The 11,479-nt window shown below is 54.8% G+C and overlaps 1 protein-coding gene across 1 annotated transcript; it reads right to left on the bottom strand.

Annotated features, from left to right (window-relative positions):
* Positions 1-9,730: 9,730 nt before the first annotated feature.
* Positions 9,731-11,274, bottom strand: LOC119361574. Its single transcript, XM_037626717.1, has 2 exons — positions 11,181-11,274; positions 9,731-11,071 (listed from the first exon to the last, which is right to left on the bottom strand). Exon 2 carries the CDS (start codon positions 11,057-11,059, stop codon positions 9,731-9,733), a length of 1,329 nt encoding a protein of 442 aa, XP_037482614.1. The 5' UTR covers positions 11,060-11,071; positions 11,181-11,274.
* Between the last annotated feature and the right edge of the window lie 205 nt (positions 11,275-11,479).

The raw sequence follows: 11,479 nt of genomic DNA on the forward strand, positions 1-11,479 counted from the left end.
CCAAGCACTGGCCTAAGTTATTAAAATCCTACCGAGTGTAGAGCAACCCTCTCACTCGGGGGCTTAGCTGCAGTCGAAGCACTCGCCTAAGTTATAAAAATCCTACCGAGTGAAGAGCAACCCTCTCACTCGGGGGCTTAGCTGCAGCCCTATGCTCGCCTAAGTTATCAAAATCCTACCGAGTGAAGAGAAACCCTCTCACTCAGGGGCTTAGCTGCAGTCCAAGCACTCGCCTAAGTTATCAAAATCCTACCGAGTGTAGAGTAAACCTCTCACTCGGGGGCTTAGCTGCAGCCCAGTGCTCGCCTAAGTGGACTGAAGAATAAGTCGATCGCAGTAAAGGCGCCTTGCTTTGAACCTGCAAAAGACATTTTGAGCCAAAGGCAATCATATTCAAGCACCAAATTCAAGTTTGGATCGATATCTAAAGGAACCGAGAGTGCTCAGGCGTTAAGCCTGTTAAGGTTTATCGGTTACAATTCCACTCGGCACACCGAGGCAAATTTAAAGCGTTGAGCCAGAAGAAGTTTTTTACCCCTCCTGTGGAGGGCTGGAAGGAGCAACGAATTCATCAAGGTCAATTCCGTCGGCAATCCGAGTGGCAGCTGCAAGGAAAGTTTCCATAAAGGACCTGAAGTCGTGCGTCTTGGTATTGGCCACCCGAAGGGCTGCCAGCTTCTCTTCTCGCGCATCTTTACAGTGGACTCGGGCCAGACACAAAGCAACATCTGCACCACACCGAGCCGAGGACTTCTTCCATTCCTGCACTCGACCAGGGATCGTGTTCAACCGGGCCATCAGCGACTCAAGGTCATTCTGAAGTGTCTCCTCAGGCCAGAGCGTCGAGTCGATGCGAGATGTGGCGGCCTTCAGCCTTGCGAGATAGTCCACGACAGCTACGACACGAGACTCCAGTCGGAAAACATCCATGGCAACTTCATCGTTCACCAGAGAATTGACGGGGTCAAGGTTTGGCTCCAGCCGGCTAGTTTCTTCTTCAAAGTTTTGACATAATTCTGCAAGGATGATCACTAAGTCAAGGGGATGGTCGAATGGAAAAACCACAATTGGAAATGTTTGCCAAGCATAGAGGTTTACCTTCAAGCATAAGAAACAGCTTCTTGGCAAGACTACTCAGGAAGGCCTCCAGATCAGTTTTCTCCCCAGTCAATTTGCTGACTTGGTCGGTCAGGGCAGCTTTATCAGTTTTTAGTCGACTGATCTCCTTGTTGGCGATCCCAAGAGCAGCTTTCAGATTGGTATTGTCTTGTTCAAGCTTGGTGACTGAAGCTAACTTCTCGTCAGCAAGCTTGATCTTCTCAGCTAGTTCAAGGTCTTTCTTCTGTTGGGCCTCCCTTACCTTACCTGCAAGTTACAACAAGATCAGATTTTGAAACAAGCAAGGGGAAAGCAGTCGTCAGGGTCTCACCAAACATACCTTCGGTCTCCTCCTTTGCCTTTGTCAGCTTCTCCTGAACCAGCTTCAGGCTCAGCTCGAGTTGAGTATGCTTGTGTTCCAGCTCAGAGTAGCGAGTCACAAGATCACAAGAGTTCTGCGAAGAACCAATCGACTAAATGTCAAATATAATTCACTTCCGAGTGAAAAAGGAAAAAACACACGTTTCTAAGACTACAGCCGAATACAAGCATTCGACCGTAGTCTCGGGGACTACACCCAGTGGGTGCACTCAGCGTGCCCCCACTAATCCTGTTGAAGACAAAGTCGACCAGTCGACCTCAAAAAAAAAAGAGCGAGATGCATTCTCTAAGACTGTGATCAACTGCAAGCAGTCGACCACAGTCTCGGGGACTACACCCAGTGGGTGCACTCAGCGTGCCCCCACCGGTTTGTGAAATCCAGTCGACATACTTGACTGACAGAAAAATTGACATCATAAAGCCTAAGGCCGACTGCCAGCAGTCGACCCTAGCCTTGGGGACTACACCCAGTGGGTGCACTCAGCGTGCCCCCACCGGTTTGTGAAATCCAGTCGACATAGTTGACTGGCAGAAAAATTGACATCATAAAGCCTAAGGCCGACTGCCAGCAGTCGACCCTAGCCTTGGGGACTACACCCAGTGGGTGCACTCAGCGTGCCCCCACCGGTTTGTGAAATCCAGTCGACATAGTCGACTGACAGAAAAATTGACATCATAAAGCCTAAGGCCGACTGCCAACAGTCGACCTTAGCCTTGGGGACTACACCCAGCGGGTGCACTCAGCGTGCCCCCGCTAACACGGAGTTTATTCGACACACCCAGTGGGTGACTACTATAAATTCCGGAAAGGAAAAGTTTTTGGTAGCATATCCAACAGAACAAACAGTGGTCGACTGACCTGGACATTGCTTTGGAGGGCAGAACTGGCGTCATAAGCCGCCTGGCTCGCATCCCGGATGGTCTTCAGCTGCTCCATCATGATTCCCGCTTGGCGTATCGCCTCCTTCGCTGCGCCAGCTTGGTCCTCTGGGACATGGTGCGTCGTGAAGAGGGAGGGCTGCTGAGCACTCGTCAATGGATTTGCGAAGGACACCGTGTGTCGAGTGGTGTTCCCTTCCTCCACAGTCAGAATCTCAGGCGCCGTCACATCCTGAGGCACCTTACTGGCGGACGCTTTCCGACTCCTCCTGCGCTTCAGCGGCTCTTCATCCTCATCATCATCAGGGAGATTGATAACAGTATTGGGTGGAGCTACGGAGAAAAATCAGGATCAGAGATCGCGAGTCAGTCGACTAAGAATGGCGTTAAGAATACAGTACCTAGGTTCGAAGTTGCTGCATCCTCCATCTCGTGGTCATCAGCCCGGGCCGAGGTTTCAGAAGTGGCAGCACTGCAACTCCAAAGGATCAGTCGACTAACTTCAGCGTCGACCAGAGACAAAGTTCACACAAAATAAGAAAATATGAGCAGCACGGTTACCCTGATATGGTGGGGATGGACACCTTCATCTTCGGCAGGAGCTTGATCGGCTTCGACGAGGCCGCCCTGGGCTGCTTCGGCGCCTTTTCAGTCGGCACCGGAGAGGTGGTCCGAGGGCGCTTGGTCGACTGAGTGGCGGTCGCAACCCCCTTACCACGTTCGGTCGAAGGGTCGTGGACAAGCTTCGACCGCCTTTCTGAGCGCGGTGGTACGACCTCCTCCTCCTCTTCTTCCTCGTCCTCGACGTCATCTTCATCACCGTCATCATCATCATCATCATCGTCATCATCCTCTGCAAAATCCGAGTCCCATTCCTCCTCTTCCTGGCTCTCGCCTCCGCTCGCCTCGCCCTCCTCAGTCGAAGCTTGTGCCCCATTGGGCATCGAGTACAGCTCGGTGAGGGCCTAGCAGATGTCCAGACAAGGATCAGTCGACCAGTCGGCAGGGTAAACAGAAATGAATGCGACAAGAGCGCAGTGGAGAGCAGGGCAAGTGTACCTTGTTTGGGTCGCTGTTGTGGTCGAGTGGAGGAATCCTTCTGGCTCCGCGTGGGTTATCCTTGTTTCCGGTAACGGCTACCATCCATCTTTCCAGAGTGACGTCGTCGACTGCTTCTGGATGGACTCTAGTCTCGTCTTCGGTCCCACGGTACAACCACATGCAGTGGCTCCGGAACTGAAGGGGCTGGATGCGACGCCTGAGGAAGACCTCCAGGATGTCCATGCCCGTCACTCCCTCCCGAACCAACTGCACCACGCGCTCCATCAACATCTTCACGTCAGCTTTCTCCTCCGGAATCAGCTTCAGAGGGGAGGGCTTGTTCACTCGGTCCATGGTAAACGGAGGGAGTCCACTCGACTGCCCTGGCGTCGACTGGACCTGGCAGTAGAACCAAGTCGACTGCCAGCCTCTGACGGACTCGGGAAAGGTCATGGGCGGGAAGGTGCTCTTATTCCTCACCTGGATCCCCAGACCCCCACACATTTGGACGACTCGGGTTCTCTCATCACCTGGGCTCGCCTTCTTCACGGTCTGAGATCGACACGTGAATATATGCTTGAACAAACCCCAGTGCGGTCGACAGCCCAGGAAACCCTCACACATGGACACGAACGCGGCAAGATAGGCAATAGAGTTTGGGGTAAAGTGGTGGAGCTGCGCCCCAAAGAAATTCAAGAAGCCACGGAAGAATACACTCGGCGGCAAGGAAAATCCACGATCAACATGGGTGGCCAAGAGCACACACTGACCCTCTTCTGGCTGGGGCTGCCACTCCTTCCCCGGAAGCCTCGCAGCTCCATGAGGAATCAAGCCCTCGTTGGCCATGTCGAGGAGGTCATTCTCGGTGATGGTCGACTGGATCCAGTCTCCTTGGACCCAGCCCTTCGGCAGGCGGGATCTGGACGAGGACCCTCCGCGGCTGGTGGATCTCCCCTTTGCCTTCTCCGACGCCGACGCCTTCTTCGCACGCTCCAGCGCCGCCGTCTTCTCCTTGGCCATGGTTGCCGGCGAGATGCGCGAAGGGAAGTGGTGCGGGGGCGAGAGCGAGCACGCTGGGCGGGGAAGAAGGAAGCAGAGAGAGAGAGAGAGAATGACTGAGGCGCAGTACAGAAATCCTCGCCGGGCGCATTTATAAGGTCCCTTCCGAGTGGATGACAGGTGGGCCCGGTCGATCTAATCATATCAGGAACAGTTATGCAGACGGGATACGTGGCAAAAAAGGCGGCGCGGAGATCGAGGCGTCTATGTCCCATCCCATCCGAACGCCGCGGGCCGTCCCGCTTCGCGCGCGTCCCCAAATTTCGCATCCCGCGGAATCCGCGAATGGCAGATCAGTCTGTCAGACACGGGGTTTCCGGCGATCCGTCGCTCGGAGATCGTCAAAGCCCGAAAGATCACTCGACGCAAGAATAGAATGGATCGAGTCGACTGAAGACAAGTTGTTCACTGTCGACGAAGAGATTCTTTGGTCCAGGACAACGCACGACCAGAGCACAAAGGTTAATCGGAAACGACATCAACTCCTTCCTCACTCGAAGCCTCAATCCATTCGGGGGCTAATGATGGGGTTATGTACCTAGGGTAGGGTCATGGACCTGATCTAAGTACCTTACCCAAGGACACCCTTAGAAGAAGTCGCCTTCCAGTCGACCAACGAGGGACACACTCGACTGTCTTGAAGGACTCGACCATGAAGACTCACTCGACCACCAGAAGGTCAAGAGGCACTCTGCACTGCAACGGCCTATAATCAAGTAGACTTTATGATAGTAAAGGCACTTTATGTGGGGCGTTACCAGTAACACCCCAGACTTAACTCACCTTAAACCCTCTCCTACATGGGCTGGCTGGGGTCCTGACGCACTCTATATAAGCCACCCCCCTCCACAGGAAGAAGGGTTTGGCACCTTGTAACTCATATACTCATAATTCACTCGACCGCCTCCGGGCTCCGAGACGTAGGGCTGTTACTTCCTCTGAGAAGGGCCTGAACTCGTACATCCTTTGTGCTTACAACCTCTCCATAGCTAGGACCTTGCCTCTCCATACCTACCCCCCACTCTACTGTCAGGCTTAGAACCACGACACCCGCGGGTTTTGGATTCACGTCGGGCTCGTCACCACCTTCGCCCGTCGCTCCTCTGGTGGTGCCCCATCACATGACGACTCGTGCTCATGCCGGTGTACTCCGTCCCAACATGCGCTATGCATCTGACAAGTACGCATGCACCATGTCAACATCATCACTGTCACTGGTTCCCTCTTCAGCTCGCGCTGCTCTTCACGACCATCATTGGCTCGCCGCGATGCAAGAGGAGTTTGACGCATTGTAGCGTAACCGCACAAGGCAACTTGTGCCGCGGCCCCCTCACGGCAACGTCATTACCGGCAAATGGGTGTTCCGTCACAAGACCCGCCCTGGTGGTTCTCTTGAGCGCTACAAAGTGCGATGGGTGGTCTGTGGTTTTTGGCAGCGCACCGGAGTTGACTTCACCGATACCTTCACTCCGGTTGTTAAACCGGGCACGATCTGTGCTGTCCTATAGCTCGCGATGTCCCGTGCATGGCATGCGCATTAGCTGGACGTCTCCAACGCATTTCTTCATGGCGATCTCGCCGAGCAGGTGTACTGCCAGCAGCCCACCGGATTCGTCGACGCCGCTCATCCGGATCACGTGTGCCTACTTTCTCGATCCCTCTATGGGCTCAAGCAGGCACCACACGCGTGGTACCCGTGCGTCGCCACCTTCCTCCAGCGACTGGGCTTTCGCTCCACCCGCTCCGACCGTCGTTTGTTCATCTACCATTAGTGGCGCTGCTACAGCCTACCTTTTGCTCTACGTCGACGGTATCATCCTGACGACATCCTCTACTGATGAGTTTCCGAGATGAGTTTGCCCTCAAGGGTCTGGGACCTCTGCACTACTTCCTCGGCATCGAGGTTGCACAACACGCTGACGAATTCTTTCTTCATCAGCAGCGGTATGCTCATGACCTTCTCGAGCGTCCAGGCATGGTTAACTGCAAGCCTGCCCCAACGCCTGTCTACACGAAGGCCAAGCTCTCTACACTTGACGGCTCACCTGCACCGGATGCGGTGTTCTAACGCTCCATTGTCGGCGCATTACAGTACTTGACGCTTACTCGCCCGGATCTCCAGTATGTCATGCAGCAGATGTACCTTCACATGCATGCTCCAAGTGACTCCCATTGGACCCTAGTAAAGCAGATCCTTCGCTACATTTGCGGCACCATGGCTCTTGGGCTCACGTTGACGGAGTCCTCCTCTACCGACCTCGTGGCCTATTCGGACGCCGACTAGGCTGGCTAGCCGGATACTCGACGCTCTACATTAGGCTACCGCGTCTATCTTGGGCCATCACTAATCTCGTGGTCGACTAAACGACAACCCACGGTTTCCCGCTCGAGCGCTGAGGCGGAATACCGGGCAGTGGCTAACAATGTCGCCAACTCCTTCAGGAGTTGCTTTGCGATGTCCATAAGGCCACGGTCGTGTACTGCGACAATGACTCCCCGCCGTCTACCTATCCGCCAACCCTGTTCGTCATCACCGGACGAAGCACATTGAGCTCGACATACACTTCGTTCGTGAGCAGGCCGCACTTGGGCAAATCCGCGTTTTGCATGTTCCCACCGCTCAACAGTTCGCCGATGTGATGACTAAGGGGCTTCCGACATCCACCTTCGAGGAGTTTCGGTCCAGTCTCCGCGTCGCCGGCGATGTTTCGACTGCGGGTGGGTGTTGAACTTATATGCACGTATAGGTTAGGGTCATGTATTGTCACGCCTCCTCTCTCCTACGTACAGTGTATAGCTTGTGAGACAAGTCGAGGTTGTGCACCCTTGTACCTATATATGTGCACTTGCACGTGATCAATGAATTGAGTCGCATGCAATCCAATCTTTCCTAACCGCAATCCCGATGGTCTCCTGTGGCGGCGGCCCGGTGTCGGTCTCACTGCTCGCGAGGCAACCGTTTCCTCGTCTCCGTGCCCAGGAGCTCCACGCGAGGCGCTCCGAGACTAGCCCCCCGCTGCCTGGGGCTCGTCGATCAGCCTAGCTAAATGATTGGGCATATCTTGCTGATCCCCCCATCCATGTATGTACAGGGGTTGTGTGGTTCTGTCTGAACATATCCTACTCAACTAAATGCATGACCGAGTTAAGTCATCTTGGTTCCATTTCAGAACAACTGCAAAGCCATGCATAGGTGTATTAAGTATTAACCATAACAAAGGAAACAGATAAAGATAGTTCAAATACTTAAATATTACATGATCACCAACTTGACGGCCCCATTCCAGTAGGCTTACAAACCACATGCAGATATGAAGAATGACATGACTAAACCAGGTGGTTAAGAGTAGCTACCCGAACAAACCATCTCATAGAGGCTAATTAAGCAAATGGTACTGCTCTGAAGTCGGAACTTCTAAGGGCATCTCCAGCCGTTGGCCCCCCCAGGGGGCGTCAAAAAGCGCCGCCTGGGGGTGAGCCAGCGCAAAAATGGCCCTGGGGGCGAGTCGGCCCCCAGCCGTCGGCCCCAGGGCCGCCCCTAGGCGCGTATTAAAAAAAAGATGAGATGTTCGGCGAAGTTATGATAAAAACTAGTTAAATTTCGGCCAAACATGGCAAATTTCGTCTAAACATGGCAAATTTCGGCGAAATTCGCCATTTTCATGACATTAAAACCTAATCTAAAAAAGAAAGGCGCTGAAGTCGTCGCCGCCATCATCGTCGGCGGCGGCCTTCTCCTTCTTGACGCGGGCGCCCCTGCTGGACCGGGCGTCGCCATGGCGGACTGGTGGCGGCGCGTCGTCGTCGCTGTCGCATAGGACGACGACCCCATCTTCATCGCGGCCGCGTCGGCGCTCTTCGAAGCGGCGCAGGGCGGCGCGCTGGCGCTCCTTCACCTTCTCCCGGCGCGCCTTCTCCATCGCAATGGAGTCCTGGTGCGCCCATTCTAGGGCCGTGTCGTCGTCGTCGAACTCCGCCTTCACCGGTGCAAGCCCCGGCTCCGTCTTCATCGGCGCCAGCCCCGGCTCCGTCTTTGGCTTGACGAAGCGCGGAGGAGCCGACGAGGACGAGGCGCGCCGGCCGCCCTCATTGATGACGATGCCGGCGCTGCGAGTGCGCCGGCCGAGCGGCGACTCCGCCACGGGCTCGGCCTTGACGCCGAGCAGGGCCGGAGTGCCGGAGGAGTGCGACGAGGATCGGGAGGAAGAAGAGGAGGAGGAGGAGCCGAACCTCCTTGGCACCCATGGCCCGACGCGTCGGTGCTGCGCCGGGGGGCAATGCCAACGGCGGGTCGTTTCCGCCCTCGAGGTACGTGAGCACGCCCTCGAGTGTGCGGCCGGGGACGCCCCACCAGAGGTGGCGCCCCTCGCTGTTCTGCCGGCCGCCGACCACCGGCGCGCCGTTGGTGGACGCCAATCGCTGCTGCTGGCGGCGCTCGAAATACGCCGCCCGGGCCGCGTGGTTGTCGACGGCGTACTGGGGGAGGGAGAGTTGGGCGTCGGTGAGGGAGGCGCGCGCGATCTCGACCTCCTCGGCGAAGTACTTCGACTTCGCCACGGCGTCGGGCAACGGGGGAATGGGTACTCCCCCGGCGCTGAGCCTCCACCCCGATGGCCCGGCGCGCATGTCCGGCGGCGCCGGAATGTTCGCCTGGAATAGGAGCCAGGACTCCTGTTCGCGGAGCGAACGGCGGCCGAAGCCGTTGGCCGCCGCCTCGTCTCCGGGTAAGCGTTCTGCCATGGCAACGGCGGGGCGGGGCGGGCTCGGGAGAGGTAGAGGGAGGGGCCGGAGGGCGGCGCTCGGGAGAGGCAGGGAGAGGGAGGGGTTGGACGGCGGCGAGGGGGGACTAGTCTGGGCACAGGCGAGTGGAGGCCGCTGGCTTTTATAGCCAGGCCGCGCCCGTGTGTACGCGTGCGAGGGAAGGGAGGCGACGGCGCGCCACCCCGTGAAGCGCCGCCCGTGAGGAATCAATGGCAAGGCTGACCGGCGGCAGCCTTGCCATTGATTCCCCGCGGGAAACCGAGGCCGTTGGGGGAAGACGAGGCGCCGAGTCGCTGACGCGGCTGGCCCGCGTCTTTTTCGCGCCAAAACAGCTTGCTCCGGCGCCCCCGGGCGCCCCCCAGCGCGCCGGGTTTGGGCTGGGTCCGCCGGCGCTGTTTTCGGCCCAAGCCGGCGAAAATCGGACTCCTGGGGACGCGACTGGGCCGTTTTTTCGGCGCCGGCGTGAAAAAACGCCTGGGGAGGCCTTCCTGGAGACGCGGCTGGAGATGCCCTAACGTCTTCTCTTTGACACTCTCCTAGTTTTGGAGATCGGCTTCGAAACTGTGAAGAGTGCAAAACCATGTGCCGAGCGCCAAGGCATAACGTATTCCGTCAGCTCAGGGTGACTAATGAAATAATGGATTGCCTCTGTTTGTATCAACTCCTCTGTGTAGTGCAAGCTGTTTTTCCTTATTTCCGAAAAGGAGGTTAAAAACCCTTGCCTTAGCAACATTGTGATAAACAAAAGGAATACCTGGTCGAACCAGCCATCCCCTCCCTGGAGTTTGTGTGGCATATGGGGTAAGAAGGAAACTGACATCTTTAGATGTGGCCAGGCTTTTATGGTGTTTATACACGCTTCATCAGTTGAGCTCTGCATGTAGCAGTCATAAGCTGAATAAGGATAGTGAAAAGTAACTAACATAACTTCTTGTGGAAATCTGCCTGTTAGCTCGGATGAGATGATATCATTAGCGCAAGGCTTTTTGCGCCCATTTGATATGCAACAAAATGGGTCTGGACTCCAAGATGTAGACAAGTCAAATATCCGTTTCGACAGTACTGAAACTTGGAAATCTGAAACGTCCTGTGTAAGTACCTGAGTGAGTTCTCCCGTTGCAACATCAGCCAAAGACTTGAATGGAGATCCAAGTGACTGCAAACATTTCACGGCAACTCCAACTATGTCGGTGCTTTCATATAGTCTCAGAATCAACAGTAGCCAAAAACTTTTAAGTGGCGCCTTGAGGTCTCCGTATTGAAATGATAGACATGCGACTCTACCATACTCTTCCACGGAAGCTGTATATATCCGAAGATAACAGTCTTGGCTTCCTCGCACCATTTGATAGTAGAGATTCTTGCCTTCATGAAGATGCCTGGTGAGAGGATTGTGAAATCTGTCGCGAGAAGGTGAACATCCGGACTCCATGTCCTTGACAAACTTCCTTGCTTCCTTCACAAACCACTCAAATCTTGCAACAGCAGAACTACTCAGCACATCTTGATTTGGGACAATGAAAAAAGGCAGCACAGCATGCATAATCTTTCTGCGTAAAGAGGGTACCACTTGCTGATGATCAATCACCCTGCCGAGTAGATCATCGCACTCACTGAAGACATCCAACAAGCACTTCTTTTTCCGAACCAACGGCATGGTGGTGATGGGCATCCTCCTAGTCCTCGTGAACGTGAGTGCCGAATCGAGATTTATGTGAGCCATCTGCAGCCTCTCCATGAGATGCTCCTTGGACACCTTCTCCTCGCGACTGCTGAAAATGAAGGAGAAGGCTCCGCTCACAGCCTCCTCCACAACTGCAGATGCTACCATTTCCTCCATTGTTTTCTTTTCCTGCAAAGAAATTAAACCAGGGAATATGAGTGAGATTCACTGATTCATGAACCCATGATAGAATGATAGATAGAAGAACATATGCATAGAGTGGGAGAGAAAAGATGACCTTCTTGTTATCGATTTCGCCCTTCAGGGTAGCATGCAGAATCAAGCTGGCGAAGCAAAGGGAAGAGAAAGAGTATAGATGGATGAGATGGCTAGCTGACTCTAAATGCAAGAACGAGTGAACCAGTGAAGGAGCAGCCTGAATATATAAGAGAGGAACTGCTAGGAAGCAGCCAAGAAAATGATGAACGCTTAAAGATAAGAGGAAGCAGTGAGGAAAGTTGTGAACGCAGAAAGTTAAGAGGAAGCAGTGAGGAAAGTTGTGAATGTTAGCAATAAACCATGTGTTGTGGCGTGCGT

The sequence above is a fragment of the Triticum dicoccoides genome, chromosome 2B, assembly GCF_002162155.2.
Source record: "Triticum dicoccoides isolate Atlit2015 ecotype Zavitan chromosome 2B, WEW_v2.0, whole genome shotgun sequence".
Taxonomy (NCBI): domain Eukaryota; kingdom Viridiplantae; phylum Streptophyta; class Magnoliopsida; order Poales; family Poaceae; genus Triticum; species Triticum dicoccoides.

Bases quoted from the DNA above. Each gene is read 5' to 3' on its own strand.
- LOC119361574 (XM_037626717.1), bottom strand. From the start codon at position 11,059: ATGGAGGAAATGGTAGCATCTGCAGTTGTGGAGGAGGCTGTGAGCGGA.